Here is a 26,706-nt window from a genome sequence, read left to right on the forward strand (position 1 = left end):
ATAACCATACTTTCCAGGCTTAGCTTTTCAGAAAATGGCAGCTCTCTTCTCTCACTTGAACCTGATAATACTACACACAGACAGGGCAGGTCCAGTCTCCCAGGCTCTGATTTCTTGGAGGGCAGGTGCTGGGAGTCTTTGTCACTGTCTCCCAATGCCAGCCACAGTGGGTGCTCACTGTGCACTTGCTGGACTGAATAGAATTCCTCTCCCCATTATAAACTTGTTTTCCAGTCAATCCTGAGGACGACTGGATGGCAGCATAAATGCATTGGGTGATGGGATTTCATGGGTGCAGGTGAGGCCTTTTCCTCTCTCCTGAAACTGATGCCATTACCCAAGCCCATAAGGATGAATTTTCTGGGTTAGGGTGTTCCTGCCCCAGTTAGAGTGGAAAGTGTCTCTGGGGCCATAATGCACTCCCCATCACATCACAGAACATCCTCGAAGGCTGCCGTGAGAGTCACAGACGAAGTAGAAACCAGAGCCACACAGGGAGCTGGGAATAGGGTGGGGGTGGCAGTCCCAGAGGCCCAGTGCACCGCTTCTCCGCCTCCTGCTTATGACTGTGGAGCCATTACTGGTGTGGGTAACGCACACTTGCCAAGGTGTGAAGCATTCTGCAAGAACAAAGAGCCTGGAGTTGGGCTTCAGTCAGTAAGGGGATCTGTGGGTGGGGTGGGCAGGGAGGATGCAGGTACGAATCTCTCTGTTATTGGCCTTTCTCTTTGTGACTTGTGTCTTTTTTCTCCTTAAGCAGCTGGTGAGGAAAAGAGAAGCCAGGGTCTCATTTTTCCTCCTTCACCCCTAACATACACACCTTAAAATAACCAGCAGATAGCAAAGTAGGAACCAGGGGAAAGGCAGCCTGGGGAGGTTGCAGAAGTTCCCCCAAGACCCAAACGGGGAAGCCTAGTGCCACCCCAAGGCCCAGCTCACCAGTTGAAAGGACTTTATAGAGATTTAAGGCCACTGTAATTTTGGCAAGCACAAATCTCAATTTCCAAACTAATTGGAATCTATTTTTCTTTCACTCCTCTTTTGAGCTCCCATTCTCCTGAGATTCAGGCAGAAACCCAATCTCAGTGGCGATGGCGTTACATCTGAGTTCCAGGGAACTTGCAACACTAAGGCATTACGAGCAGGGGTTGGGGAGTAGTCTTCCGTGTTATCTGACCTCTCAACACTACTCAGGGGTCCCTCATTCACGATCTCATCACTCAGCTGCTTCTTTGCCTCTCCAGGCATGGGAGCTCTTCAAGGCTGCCTAAGGTCCAATCTGCCTGGACTAGAGCCCCGTGAAAGCCTTGCTCTCCAAGGATTGGAGTATTCCATTGTTTATATGTACCACATCTTTATCCATTCCTCTGTTGATGGACGTTTAGGTTGCTTCCTTGTCTTGGCTATTGTAAATAGTGCTTCAGTGAACATTGAGGTGCATGTATCTTTTTGGATTATGGTTTTCTAGGTCCTTCCTAGAGCTTTGGCTGGGGACACGGCACAGGGCCCTCTCTCCAGGTCCTGAGACAGCCTGGTTCCTCTCAGTGTTCTTTCCCGCCCCACTCCAGGGGACTCTGTTGTAGGTAAGGAGTTATAAGCAGGGGTGGGGAAATATTTGTTTGCTAGGGCTGCCATAACAGAGCACCATGAACCGGGTGATTTCAACAGTAGAAATTTTTGTCTCACAGTCCTGGAGACCGGAAGTCCGAGATCAAGGTGTCAGCAGGGTTGGTTCTTTCTGAGGGCTGTGAGGGAAAATCTTCCGTGCCTCTCCTCTAGTTTCTGGTGGTTCACTGGCAACCTCTGGCTTGGAGAAGCATCACCCCGACTTCTGCCTTCATCTTCACATGGCGTTCTGCCTGTGTGCACGTCTACCTCTAAATTCCCCCTTTTGTAAGCACACCAGTCATACTGGATTAGGGGCTCACCCAGCTCCAGTATGACCTCATCTTAACCAATTGTCTATTTCTAAATAAGGTCACATTCTGAGGTACTAGGGGTCAAGACTTCAACATATGACTCTAGGAGGACATATTCAGCCCATAACAGGAGGCGGGCAGGGCAGTTCATGGGGAAGAGGAATGATTCTTTTCTCCACTTACTCCTGCGCCTCCTCAGGATTTGTCTGTAAACAATTTGGCTGTTCCCTTGGGACATCATTCCTTTAAGGGTTTTAGGCTTTTGAAACCAGCCTTTTTTTCATTCTGCTTTCTGCCCTCCTGCAGCCCTTCCCTGAGGTGTTGGATGAACCACAGCTTCATCATTTGAATCCCAGCAAGAGCAAAAGGAAGAAAATAAACCAGTCACTATCTCAAAGATGCTGTCCTGCCATGTAAGTAAGCATTCCTTTTCCTGGAGTGCTGAAAAGAGAGGCTAAGAGGCCAGAGGAGCTTGTGGGGGAGGATTTGGGGGTTTGGAATTCCAGTTGTGTCCTCTTTGGAGACAAGAATTGACAATGAGCAGTTGTTCCCTTAGCAAGTAAGAAAAGAGGGACAAGCTTTTTCAAAAACATTTATTTTAAAATTTTACATAATCTTTGGGTAATTCAGAATTAGCTTAGTCATGATTCAGAAGTTTCTGAGACTGATGTCTCAACTCCAAACCAATATCAATAGCTTATCTGATTGATGGAAGGATTTCAGGACCTCATGGTATAGAATGAACAGATGGCTACTGAAGAAAACAGAACACCTTAGAGACAGTGGCTTTCCTACAGGACTCGGTCATAATTTTTAAATTACCTGTCACAAATATTAAACATCTTATCAGACTAATGATAATATCCACATCTTATTTGCATTCTACCGGTTTCCATGTAGAGAAAGCACAGAATGAAATTAACTTGATCCCTTAATAATAACAACTAAAAGCTAGCATCTACCCAGTGTAGTCTTAGTGTCCACACCAACATCTCGCTCCTGATGATGGAATGCCACCTTCCTCTGCACTCAGTGCTCATGATTCAGAGATTGTGAGGAATTCGTGGGCCCAGAGACATGGAAAAGACTCATGTTACACAGCAGCCAGTGGCCCCAGTGCTCTGCCCATCCCCGAGCAGATCAGGCCTAAGCTGCAAGCAGGGAGGAGGAGGGGCACGTTCTGCACCCTCCACTCCCTCGGATGGTTTCCAGGGTGTTCTAAGCAGGGTAGGTGTAGTCTCCCAATAGGACATTAACTTCCCTCAGGACAAGGACCCCTCTCTGGCCTTCAAAGCAGGGTCCTGCCCAGATGTGAGCACAGAGCAGGTCCTTAGTAAAGGAAGGGAGGAATGCAGCATGTACTGAGCACCTACAATATGCCAGGTAACCCTCACAGCACCTGTGAAGCAGGCTTATCACCCATTTTACAGATGTGGAAACAGAGGCTCAGAGAGGAGAATTTGCCCATGGTGGCGTATCGAGTAATAGGGGAACATCACTTTGAAAACCCAGGGCTTCTCACTCCAGAGCTCTTTCTACTGCCTCCTCAAGCCAGTGGTTTGGCAGCGAACGAGGATTCCAGCTCCAAAACAGCTGGTCTGGAGCTCAAACATTCGAGGCCCTTGAGCACACAGGGCTAGCTTTGGGAGTCCAGAAGCCTGGTCCAGTCCAGTGTGGCTCCCCATCGGGGGAGGGGACTTAGCACAATGGTCCAGGGAGTGAGTAGACAGACCACAGTGGGTAGGCCTCTGCCTGGAGACTCTGGTGTTGCTCCCTTGCAGGGAGGGGTGGAGGGTACAGCAATCTGATACACCTGGTGAGAATCAGTCATGATCTCCAGGGTTCTGACCTCTGAGAGCTACTTTAAGTCCTAGGAAACCCCATTCCCAGTCCCTGAGAGACCTTTCACAAAAGGCCCGTGAAGGTCCAAAAAAAAAAAATGGGTGAGGGTATTTTAAAGTGGAAAATGCTTAAAAGTAATTTTGGAGGAGGAAGAGTAAAGGGAAAAACAAGATTGCCGGAGGAGGTGTGGGGGTAGGCATCCAACAGGAAGACCTGGATATGGTGTGCACGCCCAGCGGGTAGGCTAGGCTCAGAGCAGGCGAGCCTGGGGAAATCGGGCTTTTGGCATCTGGCTTGCCTGGCATCTGTCACGGGGCTGCACTTGCTGCCTCAGACATGAGGGAGGGGCTTCCTCAAAAATAACTTGAAGTTCATGTGAATTCAGGCAGATCTTAGCAGATAAATATGGGTAATAAAGGCAGAAAGGAAAACACATCTCAGATGACTCAGACAGAATCTGCTTGACATGTTCTTCCTCTTCTAAAATCCACTCCACAGCCCCCAGCTCCATGAAGCCCTCTATGGCCCACTGACACAGGAAGTGTGTGGCCCCTGCTGGTGCAAAGATGGCAGCACAGCAAGCCCACCACCCGGCAAGCCCACAGGACACTGAGCACACCGAATCCATTCAGTCACTCGCACTGAGCTGTAAGCAACTTGAGGATGGAGACGGTACCTTTTCTGTACTCTCATCTCCTCACACATGGAGAGGGCTGTGGGGGCATCAAGACCCTTTGCTCACCAGCACCAAGGCCAAGGGCCGCCAGACCAGTGGAGTGATAGGAACACTGCCTCTCCCAGGGCATGGACCTTAGGAGCAGCTTAGTAGTTCTGGAGGAACTGACTGTGTTTCCTATGCCTTGTGACACTTACTTGCCCCTCAGAGGCACCTTGTAATGGGCACAATCATAATATGGGAGAGTTTGTTTAAAACATGAAATCAGTGTCTAGGTGTAGATTTCAAGCGTGACAGAGCACTGGTTTGCAAGAATAACACCATTCCAGCGGGGAAAGCAGCCCAGCTTTGGCAGCCCTGCTGGGAAAGGTGGATCCTGCAGTTACCTGTGCAGGGGAGGGGCAGAGAAGACGCTGACTGGAAGGAATCCTAGGCATGTGTACATGAGTGTGGTGGGAAGCTCTCGAGTCACACACCCCCATGACAAAAGGGCAGGCTGGGCCTGGGTCCCTGCCTTTGGATTCCTGAAGGTTCTTGCTGCCCGGACTGCAGGCAGTGATCATTCAGGAACAGCCTTCCTGGGCCCAGGGTGGCCAGGAGACCAGCTGTAAAATGCCCGGTGGAGAAGGGTGAGGGGGCCTGGCCGGGCAGCTTATGCTCCGCAGCGGATGCTCCGGAAGCCAGGCAGCGTGGCTTTTCCAAGCAGGTAAATGTCGTCGTCCGTGCCCCGGTTGAGGTGCTTCACCATGTTCTTCTCGAAGAGGAGCGGGTGGTAGGCGCCCATCGTGCAGGCGCTGTCGAAGAACTTCTGGTAGTAGTAGCACACGTCGGTCTTGCGCTTGGATGGAAGAAACTCGTAAATGTCCACCTGGTCGCACAGCGTCATCATGATGATGATGCCTGGAGAGGCGAGCAGAGGTGAGTCCTGCCCGGCAGCCCACCCCAGCTCCCCAGAGTGCTGCCCAGGGAGCCCAGCAGCTTACGCCCCCACATCTGGGGAGGGGTCTGGAGTTCCTGAGTGTGACTCCCAGTCTGAGCTGTTCTGGGAAGCCAGTCCAGCAGGCTGTCCCTCTGGGTGCAGGGCCCTGTGCACCTTCGTAGGGTTCGTGCTGCCCTGCTCAGCTCCCAGGTCAGGGCCTGGTGCACAGCAGGTCCTCCCTAAACACTAATGGGTTGGAGGGCTCCATCATCAATGAACTGATGACTGTCCATAAGCTATATGAAGAGACAGGACAACGTGACTGAGGAGACGGAACCATTCCGTGCAGATATTACCTTCTAGCATCTCTGTAGATGGTAACTTGGGAGGCGTTTCTTATATCAGTACCCGGAGGAACAGCGTGGGGAGGGAAGGCTTCGTGCCTCAGGTGGGAGGAGGGACCGTTGGCACAGGAGCACGCCATGGTCTGTACTGATGCGCTCTGCTCAGTCAGGCGGGAGACAAGAGCCGGGAGACAAGAGCCGGGAGGGTGTGGCCAGGTTGCGCTCTCAGGGAGGGCACAGAACACTCAGGGTGCAGACCCAGCAAGAGGTGGGAGACGCCTGCCACCACCCACGCTTGTCCCCACCTGGCTTGGTCATCTCCTGCCGGACACGTCCTGCTTGGGGCCTCAGGTTCTTCATCTGCCCCAAGGGGGTGATTTACCCACTCTTCCTACCACATAGGCTATCGTTAGGATGCAATAACATCATGGCTCTAGACTGCTTTTGTCAACCATAAATATAGGCAATCTTTATGTTGAACAGTCCTCACTAACAGCAAAACTGTAAACTGCTAGCAGCAACTCTGTTCTAGAAGAATCAGACATGGGAAAAGCCCCACCTCTGCCCTCTGGCTGCCTCCTGGTTCAGTGGGGGAGAAAAGACACCTCTGCAACTAACTGATGAAGACACAGCAGAAGTGCTTCTAGAGATGATGGGAGGGAGCCCTCCACGAGAGAGGGTCCTGGTGCACCTCCCGGAGCACTGCTATGGGGCCTGGCAGGGGCTCTGGCCATGAGGGCTGGGCAAGGGGGAAAGCCTGGTGGTGGCGGGAATAGCATGGGCAAAGGCAGGCAGTAGGGCAATGAGAAAGTGTCCCAGGAAGCTCTCCATCTACTTCTGCTCAAAAGGGGTCCAGGGAGAGACCCCTAATGCACCCATCCAAAAGTGGAAGAGAAAGGCATGAAGACGATGGGATGCTGAAAGCGCTTCCATCTCTATCTATCAGGAAATGCCTCTGATAGTAAACATTTATTTGTTCGTTTGCTCAAGGAACGTTTAGCTCAGGGCTATCCTGCACCAGACCCACAAGGATGAGGCAAACGCAGTCCCTGCCCTGAGGGACTTTGCAGTCCAGTAGGGAAGATGGGTGGGCCGGGACCGTGAGGGGGGCGGGGAGCCGTAGGCAGCCCTGGAGGCTCGTGGAAAGTGCCCGTGGTCCAGCTGAACTCAAAGTGAAAGGGAGGGAAGGGCAGACGGGCCATCAGGGTGGAGAGGTGTGGAGTAGGTCCAAGAAGAAAGTCTGTAGCCAGCATGCAGGGCCCCCAGCACTCTGACCCCAGCCCACCCCCATGTCAGCACCCACAGCTCCATTCGTGGCCCCCAAACCCGGCTAAGCCTCACCACTCAGGCTTCTCTCAGGGCCACAACTAGGGTGGCCACTAGGGTGAACAGAAATTCTGAATAAAATATTATTGACTCTTCCTTTTTCCACAGATTCTAATATGGCCCAGGACAATAACGACATTATTATTGATCCTGTCTTCATCTAAATTTTGATATTTTGTCTATCATAAAATTTTGCATTAATTGTGATTTTTTTAAAAAAGATACTGTATTAAGATATCATTTGTTTCTGAATTTCTTGGCACCTCCTTCAATCGACACCTGAAGCAAGTGCTTCGCTGGCCTCATCCGCATCTCAGCCCTGCTCCTCCCGTTTTCTTGCCTCCTCTTGTCTGTGCTTCCCATTTCTCCATCTCCACCTGCCAAATCCTCCCCTCTCCCAGGCCTGGGCCAAGTTCTCAGACTGTCCCTCTGGAAGGGGGTCCTCTCTCCTATGGCAACAGGCTGGTCACTCTTTCCTGGCACAAACTGAACGTTGCCGCAGACACCTGACTGAACTCTCCCACTGGACACCCTGAAATTAAGGAGGCGGAGTCTATCTTATCGACCTCTGTGTCTTAGCTGGAATTTGCCTCAGCGTACAAACACAGCCAAAACCTAGCAACTGTGTGGTGAACGAACAAACGAATGAACGAATGAGACCCCAGTAGAAGGCTAATCTGTTCTAGAATCAAGCACAAGAGGTCCTTCCCCAGACAGGGACTCACCGAGCATCCCAGAAGAGGGGGGGTTTGGCTGAATCTGCTCGGGGGAGATTTCTTGAATGACGTCCCACAGCTCCCAAGGCATCTGGGGCTTGAGGATGTAAAAGGGCTGATCAGGATGAAGCTTACGATAACTCTTGAAGCTATCGAAGAAATTATAGTCGGGATTCTTGTACCACTGAAAAAGAAGGAAGAGGTCTTCTCAAGGAGAGCAACGTGCCGATGCCACTGCTGCCCCCAGGGGGTCAGCCTCGTCTGAGGACTTGAGGGGAGGTGGGGAAGGACCAAGGCAGACTCCTGAGGCACAGACAATTCCGGGCTTCAAGCTCTCACTCGATAGTGGGGGAGCCAGCACACAGCCTGTGCTCACCAAGCTTTGAGCTTGTTGACCCTGGAACGGCGTCAGACTTCAGGATCCTAGAATCTGGGAAGGATATCAGAGCCGAGAGGGCCTCTTGGCCCTATCTAACCCCACCTCTCTTTTTTAAAGGGGTGAAAACGGGGGCACAGCTTGCCACATCTGTGGATTCACAGTCCTTGACCTGACCCAGGCAAATTTCAGTTCTAAGTGAGATCAACACAAAACTGGAAACTGAGGTAGTGAGAGGACAGTGCCAGGGATACCAGAGCCCATCAGCTATTGGTGTGTCCAGCATAAGAATTAAGTGTCCCAAGAACAGTGCTCTCTGTCCGTCCTCCCTAAAGCCATTCTCCTGTGGCCACTGCAGCCCATATCAGGGAGAGGCCAACTGACGTGTGTAACGGTAAGAGGGTCATTCTGGAGAAGCTAGACTCCAGCAGGACTGAGACTCTTTCTCCTTCCCTGGAAAAGCTGATGTTGCAGATCGGGGCCCTCTGCTTAGCAAATCAAGTCCCAGGGAAGGTGACCCCCCGACACGCACACATATTCTGTTTTCCTCCTCTGTACAATGGGAATAACCATGCTTCTACCTATCTACTTCTTTATGTAGCTATGAGAGTGAAATGAGAAGCATCCGGAAATTGGAAGTGTGGGAAGAGTGTGGTAATATTACGTATAGAAGTGATAGTAACCACTGTCTATTCCTGCTGGTGCCCGTCAGGAATAATAATTGTATTACATGAACACAATCCACCCCAGATGGTGGGAAATCCAGCCACTGTTACACCTGGTACAGACCATAATTGGGAGACAAATACATGGCAGTGCAGGGTGGGCATGGAGAGCACTGGTATAGGACAGGAATCCTTCTGAACCGCTAGTCCAGAAGTGGGGTGCCCTAAAATGGAAATAGCCAGCCCTCAGTGTGGTCCAGGTCAGCCGTGACATTAAAACCCAGGACCTCAGGGAAATCTATAGACAAACAGGTGACTCAATCCCAATTTCCCATGGACACCCACTTACCTTTGGGATATCTGAATGGTAAACAGACGGGTCCCATACAATTAGGATTCCTTCATTGTACAAACTGTCTTTGAGGAAGCGCCCTTCTGTGGTGACCAACTGCAGGAAGAAACAGACAAGCTGTCACCTGGACATTTACATGTGAATGTTGGCTTGTAGTAATACCTGACACATTATAAGTACCACCTGAGGCCGCAGAGCCCCATGAAGCTTCTGAGTTTTGGTGCAGCACTTAAGAAGAAGGCAAAGATGCCAGCCAGAACTGTGTGGGCCTGAAAGGACATTTTGTCATAATTCATCAGCCATAGAGTAGAAAGGGTTCCACTCAGACTTTTGAGGTTGTTGGAGCCAAGGGTACAGTGAAAATGGCTCTGGGTATAGTCCCCTGCAGTCATACCTTATATGGGAGTCAGGGGGGTGAGGTTTAAAGTCAGAATCTCATATAACCAAAATGATCTCTGAAAAACCCTTCAGTCACCTATAAAGTTCAGCACGTAGTTATTACAAAGCATGATGGAGACGGACACAGGACATCTCAGAATCTAATACAGGCCATGGTTTCTGCAGCACTGGACCAGATGCCAGTATCTGTGGTTGAGCACCAAATGAAGTAGTCGGCTCGTGTGGAGGGACCATGGCATATGCAGAAACATACGCTTAAACGTGAGAATCTCACCAGGCTGGGGCAATGATCACGTGCACCGTGCTGGGGAACGAGCCACTGCTCCTCTCCTCCCCACACTCCCAGGCTCCCCTGCTGTCAGGCTGGCCTGGGCAAAATGTGACTGTGATAAGACTCCATGGGACAGATCAGTTTTGCAAAATCCATTAACGGCCTTTTAAAAAAGCAGAAACTAACACACCATTGTAAAGCAATTACACTCCAATAAAGATGAAAAAATAAAGTATTTACTGTATGCCCTTTGACTCAGTAATTTTACATTTTGGCATTTATCCTAAGAGAAGCTAAATTTGGGAAAAAATTATGAACAGAAATGTTAATTAAAGTACTTATAAAAATAGGAAAAGTGTGGCAGCAGAAGGTGAAAACTACTAGACTTATTACAGAAAGACCTGGCTCAGTTTTTGGCTTTGCCACTCGTCTGATGACCCTGAGAAGGTCAGACAGTCGCCCTAGGCCTAGTGCAGGTAACACTGCCCTGCTGTCTCAAACAGGAGGTGTCTTGAGGATCAAATGCGGCACAGGAGTGAGTGAGAAAGAGAGAGAAGGGGCCCCGAAGGCTTAGCAATGAAAGAAGCTGTGTCCCTCTTAAGGGACAGAGTTGTTTTGTGTGATCTGCTGTCAGTCACCTTAAAAAGCAGGTGGGAGATGATGTTGCCCAGGTGTAAAATGAACAAATGGCAGAAATCAAAACAAGAATTGACTGGAATTGAAAGCAAGAATCACAACAATAATCCCTCCCCAGGAATTCCCTGGCGGTCCAGTGGTTAGGACTCGGCGCACTCACTGCCTGGGGGCCCAGGTTCAGTCCCTGGTTGGGGAACTAAGATCCCCGCAAGCCGCACAGCATGGCTCCCCTCCAAAAAAATCCCTCCCCACCTCGATCACTCACCATCACGAGGAGGCTGAGACTTAATCAATGTCCCTGCAGTATCTGAAGAATGACTATGGGAAGATGGGTGGTCTGTACAACCAAGGATGGCAATTTGCCAAGAGCCTCTAAGGTCATTCAGCTACCCTGTCCCCACACCTTCCCCCAGACGTAGGAAGGTCCTGGGAGCCTGAAGAATATCATCTCATTTCCTCAGTGTATCTTTGAAACAAGAACTAGTGGTGGTGGGCCCACCCTGGCCAGAGATTGTGCAGTTGTACTGCGTGCTAAGGAGCCCCCAGGCAGTCACAGGGTGCCAGAGTGAGGATGGCCATGAGGTAAGTGAATGTTAAGGGACAAATAAGACTAGGCAAGTCAAGGGAGTGAGGAGGGAGAGGGAAGAGGACCTGGACAGAAGAAACGACGTGTGCAAATCCCCAGATGTGAGAATACATGGCAGAGACTGCTAGGTGTCACCCCATACCCATCCTCTCTTTCCTCCTTGGTAACAGATACCTCAACACATGGCTACCTAAAATAAAGACTACCTGAAATAAAAATTTGCCAGCCTCTCTTACAGCTAAGTATGGCCATGTGACAAAATGTTGGCCAAAGGTGTGTAAGCAAGTGTGACTTCCAGGAACTGTTCTTAGAGTCAGGGTTATGCCCTTCCTTGTTCATTCCTCCTTCCTGCTGGCAAAAAGTGGATGTGATGGCTGGAGCTTGAGCAGCCATCTTGGACCATGAAGTGCAAGTCACGTGTTAGAATGGCAGATGCACAAGGGAGTAGAAGCTTGAGTTCCTGACTCTCTGGAACACCATACCAACTCTAGACTTCTTTTACATGAAAAATACATTTTTATCTTGTTAAGCTAGTGTTGAGAGGCGGGCAGAGTATTCCTGTCACTTGCAGCCAAACCTAATTCTAATTAGTAGAGTGAATAGCTTTTTTGGGAATTGCAGTTTGTCCAGTGGCTTAGATACAAAAGGAGAGCCAGAAGGGGTCAGAGAAGTGTAGGCAGGGGCCACACCAGGAAGCTTAGCATTTCCTCAGTAGATTACAGGACCAGTGAAGGCTTGTAAGTGAGAAGAATCCAAACTGACCCGTGTTCTGGACTAGAGTTTTTACAGAAAAGGAGATCAGATAGAAGCTGCTGCTATAGCCTAAGTAAAAAATGATGGGGAAATGAAAAAGAGTTACAACTGTCAGCTGTAGGCTTGTAGACTAACTGGTTGTTGAAAGTGAAGAAAAAAGAGGTCAAGGTGACTCCTGGACCTCAGGCCATTTCCTAAAATGAGAACTTGGAAAGAAGAGCAGCTGGTATGTGCCTTTGGGAGTGGAGTGGGGATTTGAAGTTCAAGGATGAGGCAACTGACCTGGAGTCCCACAGGTGAGCGGCCATAGGAACCAGGAGGGGCCCCACACCTTCCAACATTAAGCACTGTCCTCTTTCTGTGGAGAACACGGTAACTCACAGCACAGGAATTCAGCGCTATAGTCCAAAGGCAGAGTGTACATCCTGGCAGACAGGGCTTTGCAAGGTAGACATGTTTGAGCGGGTGACAGGGAGGCCCCAGGGGGAAGTGGGACACCCTCACACTATTTTTTACATGACTTTCATGACTGAACTCTACAATTTCACTCCCTGTCCCATCCCACTCCACCCCCCATTCAAAAAAAAAATCTGCTGGTATATTGAAAGTCTAAGCCTTACGCTATGCTTCTTTCTGTGCAGAGGACCTGACACCAGGTGATTTATCCCTACTCACTTACCTTCTCTGGGCCCCAGGTGCCTTATTTATAGGACAGGACCATCCTGTAAGTCCCTGCCTAGGTGACCAGCCATGTCTGGACAACATCTCAGTCTGTCATTTGTCCAACTGCAGCACAAGTGACTTAAAAATAAAGCTCTTCTCAGATGCTCCTGTACTCACCCACATGCACAGTCTGACCTGAGTTCAGGGATCCCCAGGGCCTCATGATGAAGAAAGCAAGTCATTGCCAGAGCAACGGAGCCCCCAAGCAGCACATGCCAGGAAAAGACTACACTTGGGAGATGGACTGTTGCTGTTTAGCAACCTGTTTAAAGTAAACTTTCCAGTCATAAAGTAAGAAATAGTCACTGCAGAAAGTTAGAAAATACAGGAATCAGCGCGTGCGCGCACACACACACAATCTATCTACATACATATAGAAGAAAATAATCATGCATAACTGCATTCTTCAGATATTCCCACTGTGAATATGTGAGTCTTTTATCTTACCAGATCTTTCTTCCCCTCTGTTATGAACTGAATTATGTCCCCCCGCACCAAATTCATATGTTGACTCCCTAACCCCCAGTGTAACTATATTGGAGATGATAGGGCCTTTGGAGAGGTAATTAAGGTTAAACAAGGTCATAAGGATGGGGCCCTAATCTAATAAAACTGATGTCCTTATAAGAAAAAGGAAGAGACAGCAGAGATCTCTCTCTCTCCCCCCAGCCGACATGCACATGAGATGGCATAGAGAGAAGGTGGCCATCCATAAGCCAGGAAGAGCCCTTGTCAGAAACCAACCTTGATGACACCTTGGTCTAGTATTTCTGGCCTCCAGAACTGAGAAAATAAATCTCTCTGTTTCAGCCACCCCATCTGTGGCGTTTTGTCATGGCAGGCCTAGGAAACTAATACACCGTGTGTGTGTGTGTGTGTGTGTGTGTGTGTATGTGTAGATATTGATATCTCTTAACTATAGAGCTTAGGCTTAGTGGTTTTGTTAAACTCAGACAACAGTCCAGTTCGATGTCTTCTCGCTTACCCCTCACAATATTTCCAAGCCCCAAACAGGGCTTGAAAAGGAAACTCTGAGAGGTTATGAAACTGGCCCAAGATCACACAGCTAGGAAGGGATGGAGCTGGGTTGCAAATCAAGGTATGTCTGACCTCCCACTGTACTAGGCAATCTTTCAAAAATATTAAGGGACGATAAAATAAAGTTTGTGTTCTGGCCACCAGATTTGCAAATTTGCCACAGTTGCAAAGCTAGCTAGTGCTCTAGGAAGACAAAGAGGTCTTCAAGGTCTTCCGTAGACCTGAAAAATGATATGAAGGCTCTGGGCCTTAAGGGAAGGCCTGACCATTGTAAACTGGACCTGGACAGGGAAGTGCTAAACAGAAGGGCACCACAAATTGAAACCCACCACAAACCCCAAATCAGAGGGGCCCGTAATTCTACCTAGAATCACAGGAAAGGTCATCCAAAGAACCATAATATATTAGAGGAAGTAAATGTTGGAAAGTACTTAAATGTTCAAGCAAAGGAGATTGAAAGAATAAGCTGTGAAACTCCCCCACAAAGCAGTACTATGCAGCTGCAACAAAGAATGAGGAAGATTTCTATGAACTGATATGGAGTAGTTTCCAGAAGGTACTGGGAAAAGGCAGAGTGTAAAAGAGCATGTATAGTCTACTACATTTTTGTAAGGAGTAAGGTGAATTAAAACATATATATATTTATATACATATTTGTCTTTACAAATAGAAACATAGAAGTATAAATCACACAACAGTAGTCAGTTACCTACAAAGGGTGGTGGTGAAACAGGGTGGAAGGAATTCAGGAGTGAGTAACACTCACCTTTTTGGATACCTTTTTGGATAGTTTTGAATTTTGGAAGCATGTTAATATTCTGTGTATTTTTTTTTTTAAGTAAGGAAAAGGAAAACCTAGAACTGGAACAAAATTAATACAGTTGAATTTCAAATGAATTCATAATCGAAGTGAAGAGAAACAGAAGGACTAATCGAGGTAACTTAGGGTTACCTCATTATTTGGCCATATCCCCTCAGTCTTGGGCAGGGTGTGAAAGAGAATTGCAAACAAATCCTAAACTTTGATAGGTTTGTTTTATGTAGAGATACGCAAAACAATTTTCAAATTACTTTAGATGTACTATAGATACGAGCAAATAAATCAGTGTGCTGATGTTGTTAGAAGGGGGATTCTCACTTTGAAAGAAGGGGGGGTTACAAATACACAATGGGGAAGGCAAGGAATACCTTCATGTGGAAAGACTGAGGTATCAATTTAAGTCTGTCATTTCTAAAATAGGTATCTTTGCATGTATATACATGTGTCTATGTAGGTGTGTATACATACACACGTATGCATATGTATAAATGAACGAATACACATGTATGAGTATTGTGTGTGTACATGCATATATTTCCTCTACCTGCTGAAAGGGCCAAGAAGCAAAGACAACCTCGTTAGGCATGAACATATCTAGTACCTAGATCTTGGTCTCTAATACCATTTTTCACTTAAAGGAACCAGGGCTCCTTGGGAAAAACTGGCATATCCCAGAAGTAGGGTAGGATAGTATGGGGAAATAAAACTTCCCAGGATCTCTCGGCACTCCTGCAGAAAGCCCCAGATTCCTGAGACTTTATAAACAATGAGAATAAAATCGATAGCTATTTGTCTAGTTAATTGCTCTTCTCTGACTCAAAACATAGTAAAACTTCGCTTATCTCTCCCAAGAAGCTAAACGGTTATAGCTCAGACTATATCTCTAGGTTAATACAAAGATATTATAAGAGACCAGGAAGACCGGAGCAGGAGGAAAGAGCCCAGGAACTTAGGGACAGCTCTAGGTAAGTTTATTTATATTCCAAAGGGCTGGAGTAAGAAGGGGACTCTTTTTCAGCTACCTCCTGCCTTTTATAAGCAAGGGAAAAAAATGACTTATTTTTTGTCCCTTGCTTATAGGGTACCTGGCTACTCATGTAGGATAATTGGCCTGGCTCTTATTGCATTGCACTAGGAATAAGAATGTAAGCAGAGACTAATGCACTTCTTATTTACTCTACGGTATTTAAATAAGAAATCTGTCTCTGAGCCAGAACACTTTGTGTGTGCATTCAGGATAAAATTAATAAAGATGAAATATTAAAAACCCAACAGATAGGTTACAAAATGAACTGGAACATCTTGTTATGCCAGAAAGTATAGAAGTATTTTACAAAATGATGAGGGCATGCATGTCATGGGGAAACAAGAGCCAGCTTGACGGAACTCCCACTAGCCAGATCTGGGACAAGTTGAACACCTAAGTAGTTCAGAACCGTAATGAATTAGAAACCATTGAAAATATAGGAATCTCTGAGTTCTTACCAATAACAAATACAAAAAGAAAAGAAAGAAGAAAGAAAGGGAGGGAGGAAAGGAGGGAGGGAGGGAGGGAGGAAGGAAATAAATGGAGGAGGAGAAGGGAGGCTTCTTGCTTATAATAAAATTCTGAGTGCCAGCTGGATTACAACATGGAGAAGGGAGAGCTGAAGTTAAAAGACCCATCATTTTTCAGCCATCATAGTAAAGACTGGCTCAGGCAAAAGTGATCAATGAATGTTAAACGTAGGAGGGAATTTTGATCTGGAGCAGAATAATGGCACAGTATTAAAAGTGTTCACTCATAGACCGCAAGGGAAAAATGTAATTATACAGTGGCCAAATCAAACAACACCATATCCAAGCTGAAGGGCAGATGGACACTGGATGCCTCCTGATATGATGCTCTTAGGAGGATACAGTGTCATTTGTGTAGTTTTCCAGCCAGGAATGCAGAAACTGAATTTAACACTGAGAAAGCATCAGATAAACCCTAAATTTTAAAAAACTTTAAAGAAGGACTTTATTCTTCAAAAATGTCAGTGTCTTAAACGACAGAGGATATGGAAATATTCTAGGTTGAAGGAGACGAAAGAGGCATAACAACTAGATGCAACACGTGATCCTAATCTGGATCTTGTGCTAGAAGAAAAAATATGCCATAAAAGACATTATTGGGTCAATTAACAAAACTGCAATGCAGCCAGATTAAAGTATGGTATCAGTGTAAATGTATGAAGTTGATAACTATATTTTGGTTACATAAGACATATTCTTAGGAAGTACACATTAAAGTATTATCTTGGTCAGTTCAGGCTACTATAACAAAATACCACAGACTGGATGCCTTAAACAACAGACATTTCTTTCTCACAGCTCTGGAGGCTGGGAAGTCCAAGATCAAGGTACCAGCAGATTCAGCTACCAGGTGAGGGCCCACTTCCTGGCTTGCAGATGGCTGCTTTCTCCCTGTGTCCTCACATGGTAAAAAGAGAGCAAGCTCTAGTCTCTCTCCTTATTTTTTTATGAGGACAGCAATCCCATCGTGGAAGCCCCTCCCTCAAGACCTCTTCTATACCTAATTATTTCCCATTTGCCCCATCTCCAAATACCATCACATTGGGGGTTAGGACTTCAACATATGAATTTGGGGGAGAAACATTCAGTCCATAACGTTCTACCCCTGTATCCCCCCAAATCACGTCCTTCTCACATACAAAACACATTAATTCTACCCCAACATCCCCAAAAGTTTTAACTCATTCCAGTATCAACTCTAAAGGCTAAAGTCCAAAGTCTTATCTAAATATTATCTAAACCAGAAGAGAGCAAAACGATTCAACCTGAAGTTAAACTCTTCTCCTGCTGTGAACCTGTGAAACTGGATAAATTATGTGTTTCCTAAATACAGTGGTGGAACAGGCATAGAGTAGAGATTCTCATTCCAAAAGGGAGAAATTAGAAGGAAGAAAGAAGTGACAGGTTCCAAGAAAGTCTAAGCCTAGCAAAGTACATACCATTAGATCTTAAGGCTTGAGAATAATCCTCTCTGGTTTGATGCTCTGCCTTATAGACGTGGTGGGGCATCAGTCCCACCTGCGTGGCTCTGCCGGGTAGGAGTCACTCCCCCAAGGCCCTGGGCAGCTGCCATACGGCCTACTGAGGTCAAGGCAGTGCCCTGCCCCCTTTGAAACCAAGGAGGCAGCCCTGATGGTCTCTGAATCACCATTGGGTTCATTCTTCCCTTGTCTTGAAGAATGGTATATGTTTGCGGGCAAAGAGCTCTATAGTTTGGTCCTGTAGAATCTAAGTCTGACAGCCTGCCTTCATTTTGTCCTGTACCCACACTCGTTCAGTTCACACTAGCAGTGTTTCTGCTGGGGTGGCTGATTAGGTCTGTGGTTCACTCCCACACTGACCTTTTTATCAAAGGCTTGTTGGGCCATCCTCTTACAGTTTTTTCCAGAACAAGTTTTCTCATTTTTTGCAATATAGATAAGCTGAGAATTTTCTAAATCTTTAAGTTCTGTTTCCTTTTTGCTAAACAATTCCTTCTTCAATTCATTTCTCTCCTCTCACATTTTACTAAAAGCAGTCACGAGGAACCAAGCCACTCCTTCAGTGCTTTCCCTAAGGCAATTTCTAAAAATTGCCTCAGCTAAATATCCAGTTTCTTCACTCACAAGTTCCACCTTCCACAAAACATTAGAACACAGTTCAGCCAAGCCCTCTGCCACTTCATAACAAGGATCACTTGTTCTCCACTGGTCAATAACATGTTCCTCGTGTCATTTCCATCTGAGACCCCACACCAGGATGGCCTTTATCATCCATATTTCTGCCAACGTTCTGTTCATGATTATTTGTCTTCTCTAAAAATAGGTGTTCTTGGGCTTCCCTGGTGGCGCAGTGGTTGAGAGTCCGCCTGCCGATGCAGGGGACGCGGGTTCGTGCCCCGGTCCGGGAAGATCCCACATGCCGTGGAGCGGCTGGGCCCGTGAGCCATGGCCGCTGAGCCTGCGCATCTGGAACCTGTGCTCCGCAACGGGAGAGGCCACAACAGTGAGAGGCCTGCGTACCACAAAAAAAAAAAAAAAAGAGGCGTTCTCTCCAGCTCTCCTCTTTTCCTTCTGAGTCCTCACCAGAATTTCCCTCTGTCTGTATTTCTAGCGTGCCCTTCAGAACTCCTCCAGCTTCTACCAGTTTCCCAGTTCCAAAGCCACTTGCACGCTTTCAGGTATTTGGTACAGCAGCACTCTGTTTCTCGGTACCAAAAAATCATAGTCTGCTCAGGTTGCGATAACAAAATACCATAGACTGGGTAGCTTAAACAACAGATATTTATTTCTCATAGTTCTGGAGGCTGGGAAGTCCAAGGTCAAGGTGCCAGCAGATTGGTTCCTGGTGAGGGCCCTCATCCTGGCTTGCAGATGGCCACCTTCTCACTGTGTCCTTAATGGCGGAGAGAGAGCGAGCTCTGGTCCCTCTTCCTCCTCTTATAAGGATCCTAATCCCTTCATCATGGGGGCGCCACCCTCAGGACCTCATCTAAACATAATTCTCTCCCCAAAGCCCCACCTCCCTCCAAATACTATCATATTGGATAGTTAGGGCTTCAACATAAAATTTGTGGGAGAGCTGTAAACTTTCGGTCTGTAACAAATATTTAGGGCTTGATGTCTGCAATGTATACAACTTACTCTCAAATGAAAAAATATATGAAAGATGGATAGATCAGATGATATAGCAATGGGGTAAAATGAAAAAATAAGTGAATCTGGATAAATGGTATATAGGCATTCTTTGTATTTGTCATATTACTGCAACTTTTCTGGAAGTTTTCAAGTATTTTCAAATAAAAAGTTTAAAAAAACGAAGTTTGGAGGCAATCCACTGAGTGAACAGAAGGTTCTTTGGACTATATTTCATTCAACAAATATTTCTTGCACATCTACTACGTAATGGGCACTATCCTGGGCACCTGGGCATTGGGCATCAATGAACAAAACAGGCCAAAAATGCCTCCTCTCATAGTGGGAGAGCTAAGTGATAAATGAGATGGATAAATTATATGATGGGAGTGAGAAAACATGGACTTAGAACGTGTCACCAGAGAGCCAGGAAAGAGTCCTGGACAGGCCGTTAGGAAGGCTTCAGCCTACATGGGCCTGCCATTGTCCTCTGTGCAACTGTACAGCTCACCTTCTCCTCTCAGGCCTCAGTTATCTCATTTGTAAAATGAAACAATCAGGCAAGACCCTGAGCTTCACAAAGGCAGGGAGCATGTCTGTTTCTGTTTTACTGCTGTTGTTGGCAGCTGAGTTCTAGCCCTGTTCACAAAGTCTGGCATGGAGCAGGTGATCAGTAATTCATTCTGAAATGAATGAATGGCTAGTTGATCTCCGAAGTCCTCTTCGGCTCTGGGATTTCCAATACCATTTGGATCACCTTAAAGGATGTCATGTCACTTCAGACATCACATCTTATTCCACAGATATTAGAAGGATAATGAGGAAATATGAACAACTTTATGCTAACAAAGTCGATAACGTAGAAGAAATGAACAAATTTCTTGAAAGATATAGACTAACAAGGCTCGGGAAGAAGAAACAAGTGACATGAATAACCCTGTGTCTATTAAAGAAGTTGAATTTGTAGCTAAAAACCTTCCCACAAGGTAAATTCTAGGCCCAGATGACTTTACTGGTAAACTCTACCAAACACTCAGGAAAAAAGGAATACCAGTTCTACACAAACCCTTCCAGAAAACTTTAGACGAACCATTCCCAGCTCACTCTACAAAGACAGCATTACTCTGATATCAAAAACACAGACAGACATAACAAGAAAGGAAAATTACAAACCTATATCCCTGATGAACACAGATGCAAAAATTCCTAGCAAATGACCTCAAAGTGTAGACATTTGATGACTGAGTGAGATTCTGATGTAAGCACTGGTTGTGCGTGGTGACTGAGCTGAAATGGGGTGTGAGGTCAGATAGCAGGTTATTTTAAAGATAGCTATTTTCCACAAATTAAATATAGGTTTTGAATGTTCCCTTCAAGATTCAGTAGTGCCCTCACAGAAAGAACTCCATGCCAAAGAACTCCAGGCCGGGGTTATCGGCCCCACACTGGAGTACACCCTGCTTTTTTTTTCATTGCAGTAAGAACACTTAACATGAGATCTACCCTCTTAACAAATTGTTAAGTGCAAAATATAGTACTGTTAACTATCGGCAGAAGGTAGAGCAGATCTCTAAGAACTTATATATCTTGCACAATTGAAACTTTATACCCATTGAATAGCAACTCCCCATCTGTCCCTCACCCCAGCCCCTGGCAACCACCATTCAACAATCTGCTTCTATAGAATATTACTCAGCATCAAAAAAGAAGGAAATTCTACCAAATATGACAAATATGAATGAACCTGGAGGACATTAGACTGAGTGAAGTAAACCAGACACAGAGGACAAATACTGCACGATTCCACTGACATGAGGTATCTAAAATAGTCAAACTCATGCAAAAAGAATATACTCTGCTTCCGCACAGCACCTTTACTGGCTTTGTGTGTGTGTGTGTATGTTGGGGAGCGGGGTGTGTCTTCTTCTCTTCAACTAAACGGAAGCCCTTATGAGGAGGAGAGCGTTGCATTCTCCTGCTCTTCCCCCATACTAGGCAGGGTCTCGAGGGAGCTTATTCGATTGACTGAATGGAATCTAGGTAGCTGGCTGCACACCAGATGGATGGGCTACACAAGGAAGAGAAGACCAAGGGCAGCTCTGGCACGTTGAAAGCCACTTATGACCCAGAGGTTTGGAGTAAGAAGGCACCCTGTGTCCAATATCATCAAGTCGAGCCCCTTCTCTGTTTCTGAAAAATATCAGCGACCTAGAAACGCTTAAAGAAAGCTCAGGGGAGTTAATGTACCACCGGCAAACAAACCTAGATCCAGATCCACCTCTACTGCTTAGTTTCTGTGCTACCCTGAGTAACTCACTTCAACTCTTTGAACCTTAGTGTCTTTATCTAAAATGGTGTTTTGTGGCCGCACCTCACAGAGTTGTCATGAAATGTGGTAAGACAGGTATGGCCCTTAGACAACAGAAGTATTTAGTAAGTGGCATCAGCTAATATCTCAAGCCCCACTAAGTGATCTGGCAATGCCCTGGGTGAAGTCCAGTCCACGTATCACTATGCACAGGGTGTAGGTTTTCTCTTCCCAAACCTGTACAAGAGCTTCTAAGGAAGCCACTGGGCCCAGCAGGAGCTCAGCTGAGTCTCACGAAACCTTTACACTTAGAGTCACAATTGAATTTGTTTAAAGACCCACATTTAGCTCTATGTGGTTTCCCTATGGAATCTCATAACAACACCTGGCACATACATGCCTGCGTAGAGCTGCTGAAACTTCACGGTATGACACCGTTCTCTTTAAAAAGCCATCTTCTCAATTAGAAACCACCTCTTTGTTTTCCACGGCTTTGTCACAGGCCAGATGCACAAAAGGCTGTCCTCTGCATGTGAGGAGGCTGGGAGCTGAACAAACAAAACCGGGCCCAGCTGCGGTCCAGAGGAGCTCTCCCTCTGGGAAGAAAATGAGCTGCTCAAAGGCACAATTTACCAAACCCACAGCTATTCCCCCAGGAACTTTGGGGTGCCAGGTGCTGTCTGGGTGCGATGGTGGGGACTCAGTTTGCCCAGAAACAGACACAAAACAGCTGGGATAACCAACTGGGACAAAAGATAGAGGAGACAGACTGCCAGCTTCCTAGGATACCAATATGAGAAAGGGCCATAATAGAAGGGCATCAGTCACATGTCAGTATCACAAGGAGCAAGGTCACGCGGCTGCCCGTGACCAGTGTCACAGCAACAGGCTTGATGTTTAGTGCCACTTACAGGAAGAGAGGAAGGAGGGTCAGCGTGCCTGAAGAGGATGGGAAGGGCTTTCTTGAGAGTGGACTGGGCACCCTGGGAAGCCATCCACCCCCTCTCAGCCCTGGCAAAGGGACCACAGCCATGCAGAAGTGCAGGAAAACATGCTGCACCTCAGTGGAGAACTACGCATTGTCTGCAGCACTCCCTTCCTCTTTATCAGATTCTAATCCCGTGAGAGCTGTTTTGCAGCGCGTTGTAAGTTGTAGTGAACTACAGACACGCTTGTTCAACCTTGCCCAGTAGCGTTTCAGTTAAATTCCCTCTTCCTCCTGCCCACCTCGTGACAAAAAAACAGTTGCATTCCTTTATTCAGATTTTGTACTGTTTTGACTTTTCCTCTGAACCGGTTATAACATCTGCCTGGTTCCCTCCTCATATGAATAAAATAGACACTATGATAGTCATGAGCTTACTTTTTCCTGAAAATTATCCTTTAATTTTCTCCCTTCTGCTGGGCACCTCTGAAGTGTCCCCAAGCTGGCTGACATCCTTGCTGGGAGCCAAGATGCCCACTTGCCTGGGAAATGGGAGGGCACAGTGACTGCCCAGCAGACACAGGCAGGCCTTCACGCTGCACTAGGGACGACGGCCACCCTTTACACAGCCTTTGCTTCAGCATGAGGGCCTCTGAGTGACATGCTCCACGCTCAGTAATCTCACTGGATCCTACAAAGACCCAGCAGGGCAACTTTTCTTATTTCCCTTTACAAATAAGGGAACTGAGGCTCAGAAAGATAAGGCGACTTGCTCAAGTCACTCACGCAGTTAGGTACTGAGGGAGAAATTCGATCAAGGTCTGTCTCTTAATTCCCAGGCAACCTTACCTTGGCTTTATTTTCTTTCATTGAGGTATAGTTGGTGAACAGTATTATATGTTTCAGTCACAATATAGTGACTATGTTTAAAGGTTATACTCCACTTAAAGTTCTTATAAAATAAATGCCCTGTGCTGTACAATATATCCTTGTAGCTTTTTATTTTGTACCTAGTAGTTTTCTACCCCTTAATCCCCTGCCCCTATCTTGCCCCTCCCCACTGGTAACCACTAGTTTGTTCTTTGTATCTGTGAGTCTGTTTTTGTTGTTGTTGTTACATTGACTAGTTTGTTTTATTTTTTAGATTCCACATATAAGTGATATCATACAATATTTATCTTTCTCTGACTTATTTCACTTAGCATAATACCATCCAAGTCCATCCATGTTGTTGCAAATGGCAAAATTTCATTCTTTTTTATGGCTGACTAATATTCCATTGTATACATGTACCACATCTTCTTTATCCATTCATCTGTTGATGGACACTTAGGTTTCTTCCATGTCTTGGCTATTGTAAATGGTACTGCAGTGAACATTGGGGTGCATGTGTCTTTTCTCAGCATTGTTTTTGTTTTGTTTGGATATATACCCAGGAGAGCAATTGCTAGAAATTAAAGTTTCAGAATCTTTGAGGATTGAGGGTTAGTCCTTCACTAAACACCTGGAAGAGATGCCCGAGAAGGGAGTAGCCTCTCGAATCCAAGAGAATTTCCAGGCCTCCTCTGTGCTCCCTCTCTTGCCTGCAGCTTCCTACTGATCAGCAGACCATACCACCCCTGAGCAAACAGCTGGATTTCTCTCTGAATCCACGCTCCCCAACCTCGAAGTGGCTAGCATGGCCTGGAGACCCTACTCCATTCCTCTGGTTTACTCTTTCCTCAATGACAATTTCAAACCTTCTTGGCTCAAACCTCCTCTATTGAAACCTCTCTTCCCCTCAGCCTCCCTATGAAAAGCCTCCTTTTCTCTGTACCCTACTTTGCAGAAAAAATTGAAGCCCCGTCATCCTTCCACTAGAGACGGCCTCCAGCTACTCCCCTGCATCCTTCTTCCTTTCTGACCCCTCCTGACCCCTCCTGCTGGGGTTAATCCTCCACTAGGCTTTGGATCCACCACTCCCACCACTGACTTAATTATCTCCTCTTTTAAGTATATTCAGTTTCTCTATCAACTGGTTTTCTCCTCATTGACTTAAATTTGTATGTGTGACAAAATATGTATAACATAAAATGCACTCTTTTAACCATTTTTGAGTGTACAGTTCAGTGGCATTAAGTACATTCATGCTGTTATACAACCATCACCACCATCCATCTCTAGAACTCTTTCATCTTCTGAAACTGAAACTCTAGATCCATTAAACAAGTATTCCTCTTTCCTCTCAGGCCCTGGTAACCACCATTCTACTTCCTGTCTCTAGGAGCTTGACCACTCCAGGGACCTCATATAAGTGGAATCATACAGTGATTGTCCTTTTGTGACTGCCTTCCCATTGACTTTTTTTTTTGGCGGTACGCGGGCCTCTCACTGTCGTGGCCTCTCCCTCTGCGGAGCACAGGCTCCGGACGCGCAGGCTCAGCAGCCATGGCTCACGGGCCCAGCCGCTCCGCAGCATGTGGGATCTTCCCGGACTGGGGCACGAACCTGTGTCCCCTGCATCGGCAGGCGGACTCTCAACCACTGCGCCACCAGGGAAGTCCCCCATTGACTTTTAAACATACTCAATTCTCTGCAATCTAAAAAATGAAAAGAACAAAAACTGGCCCTGGAACCCTCAACTCTCTATAGCTATTGCCCTATTTCTCTCTGCCCATTGGAGTCAGCCGTCTTGCAAGAACTCTCCACATTTTCCTCCCTCCCCACTCCTCCACACTCTCCAATCTGGCTTCACCACTCTCCCCAACGGCTGTCGCTGAGGCCAATGGTGGCCTCCATTTTGCTAAGGAGAGAACAATGCTTTTCAATCTTCATCTAAATTGGCCTCTCAGCAGCGTCTGATGGCTCTGACCTCCTTCTCGCCGCTCTCATTACCCAAACCCCCTGCATGGACTTTTCCTCTCTCTACACTCCCTCTAGTGCCCTCAATTGGTCCCACTGTTTCACTGCCACATAGATAGAGACGATTCACAAACCCTCATCTGCAGCCCAGACCTTTCCACTGAACTCCAGTCCCATCTCTATAACTGCCTACTGGACCTCTCTTCACAGACACGTAAAAGGCAGCTCAGATCAACCATATGCAGAACCACGTTTTTGATCCCGGCCCGCCCCTCTGACCCTACGCGCCCCTCACAACCCAAAACATCTGCCAGTACTCCTTCCCGTCTCAGTGACTAGCTGGCCAGTTACGCAAGCCAGAAACCCAGGCGCACCTGTGGCCCCCCTCCCTTCACCTCTCACGCCCAACCACACACTACAGCCTGGTGGCTGCACACTCTGAGTAGCTCTCAAATCCATTCTTTCCTCACAGTCCCCTTCATTTCCACTCTGGCGCAACTGCCAGCATTGCTAGTCCACACGATTGCAAGAGCCCCCTAAGTGTGTCTGTCCGTCCACCGCACCCACTGCACTGATCAGATGAAAGCCAGAGGGGTTTACAAAATGCAAGTCTGGCTATGCCTCAGAGAAGAAAACAGGCACCATGGCCTGGCTCCTCCTCACCCTCAGCCTCGTCCCTCTCTACATCCCCACCACCCAGACTCACCTCTTCCCGGGTCCTGGTGCGTCCCAGCTCCCTTCCACACAGGCCTCACCCACGCTGCTGCCTCTTCTCCCACTTCTCGCCGTCTACCCTTACTCCTCGGGCGCGGAGAAGAATCACCTCCTCACTTCCTCCTGACTTCCCTGCCTAGGGAAGATGCCCCTTTATGGGCTCTGGTAGCACCTTAACCCTCTCCTCTGTAGCTGTCTGTTGTAACTTCATATTTGTTTGTATGACTATTGGATGGTATCACGAGAACAGGGCTGAGTCTGTTTCGCTCACCAGCGTACCCCCCACGCCCACCTCAGTTCCGCACACATAAATATCAGAGCAGGTGACACTTATGCATAAGCGCCGGCCGCTAGATGCTTTGCGTGGATCTTCCACTTACTCCTCACAGCAACCCTGTGAGGAGGTAGTTATTCTCCCCTCTCCCCTCTTTACAGAGGCATAAGGAGCTTAGGCGTGATCGTTTAGCTAAGAGAGGCAGAGCTGGTTTCAACGGCAGTCAGGCTAGCTGCAGTCTCTGTCCTCACCACTGTGCTCTGCGCAGCACCGTCCCTGTTTGTGTTAGGAAGCAAGGGTAAGTACATCTTTCTCCTGGGTATTTAGGTACCATCTTATACAGAAGCAGAAGTTAGGCATTTGCATTCCCTGGGGAGCCCTCCAGCTCCAGGTTTCTGTGACTGCGGCACAAGAAGGGACAGGAGAAAGAAGGGAGAGCTCATCCCAACCCCTCTGCCTGATCTACACTCGCCAGAGTCTGAGCAGCCATGAAGCCCCAGCCTCGCCTCCCTCTGCGGTGCAGCACGAGTCCAGACCCCACCCCCACCCTGCCAGGGCTGTTTGAGTGCCCCCTCGTCTCCTGTGCAGCTCTGTCCTGCCAATCCCACTGTTT

At 47.2% G+C, this 26,706-nt stretch overlaps 1 protein-coding gene and 1 long non-coding RNA gene across 5 annotated transcripts in view; one reads left to right on the plus strand and one right to left on the minus strand.

The window, feature by feature from the left end:
- Window positions 1-2,386, plus strand: part of LOC113621894 (uncharacterized) — a 45,998-nt gene extending 43,612 nt beyond the window's left edge. Inside the window, exon 3 of the long non-coding RNA XR_003433337.1 lies at window positions 2,226-2,386. This is a non-coding gene — a long non-coding RNA (uncharacterized LOC113621894). The remainder of the gene's footprint in view (window positions 1-2,225) is intronic.
- Window positions 1-26,706, minus strand: part of ST6GAL1 (ST6 beta-galactoside alpha-2,6-sialyltransferase 1) — a 158,947-nt gene that overhangs the window by 17,036 nt on the left and 115,205 nt on the right. For 2 of the 4 annotated variants that reach the window (XM_027109258.1, XM_027109284.1), the window contains 3 exons: window positions 9,133-9,231; window positions 7,752-7,926; window positions 2,838-5,337 (listed from right to left, as the gene is read on the minus strand). In XM_027109258.1, the coding sequence (XP_026965059.1) occupies window positions 5,090-5,337; window positions 7,752-7,926; window positions 9,133-9,231 (522 nt within the window). In that variant the 3' untranslated portion in view covers window positions 2,838-5,089. Of the gene's footprint in view, window positions 1-2,837; window positions 5,338-5,472; window positions 5,653-7,751; window positions 7,927-9,132; window positions 9,232-26,706 lie in introns of those variants that run through there. The other 2 variants (XM_027109275.1, XM_027109267.1) reach the window with 2 other exon arrangements.

The sequence above is a fragment of the Aethalodelphis obliquidens genome, unplaced genomic scaffold, assembly GCF_003676395.1.
Source record: "Aethalodelphis obliquidens isolate GAN/ISIS:26980383/991018 unplaced genomic scaffold, ASM367639v1 scaffold1, whole genome shotgun sequence".
Lineage (NCBI taxonomy): Eukaryota > Metazoa > Chordata > Mammalia > Artiodactyla > Delphinidae > Aethalodelphis > Aethalodelphis obliquidens.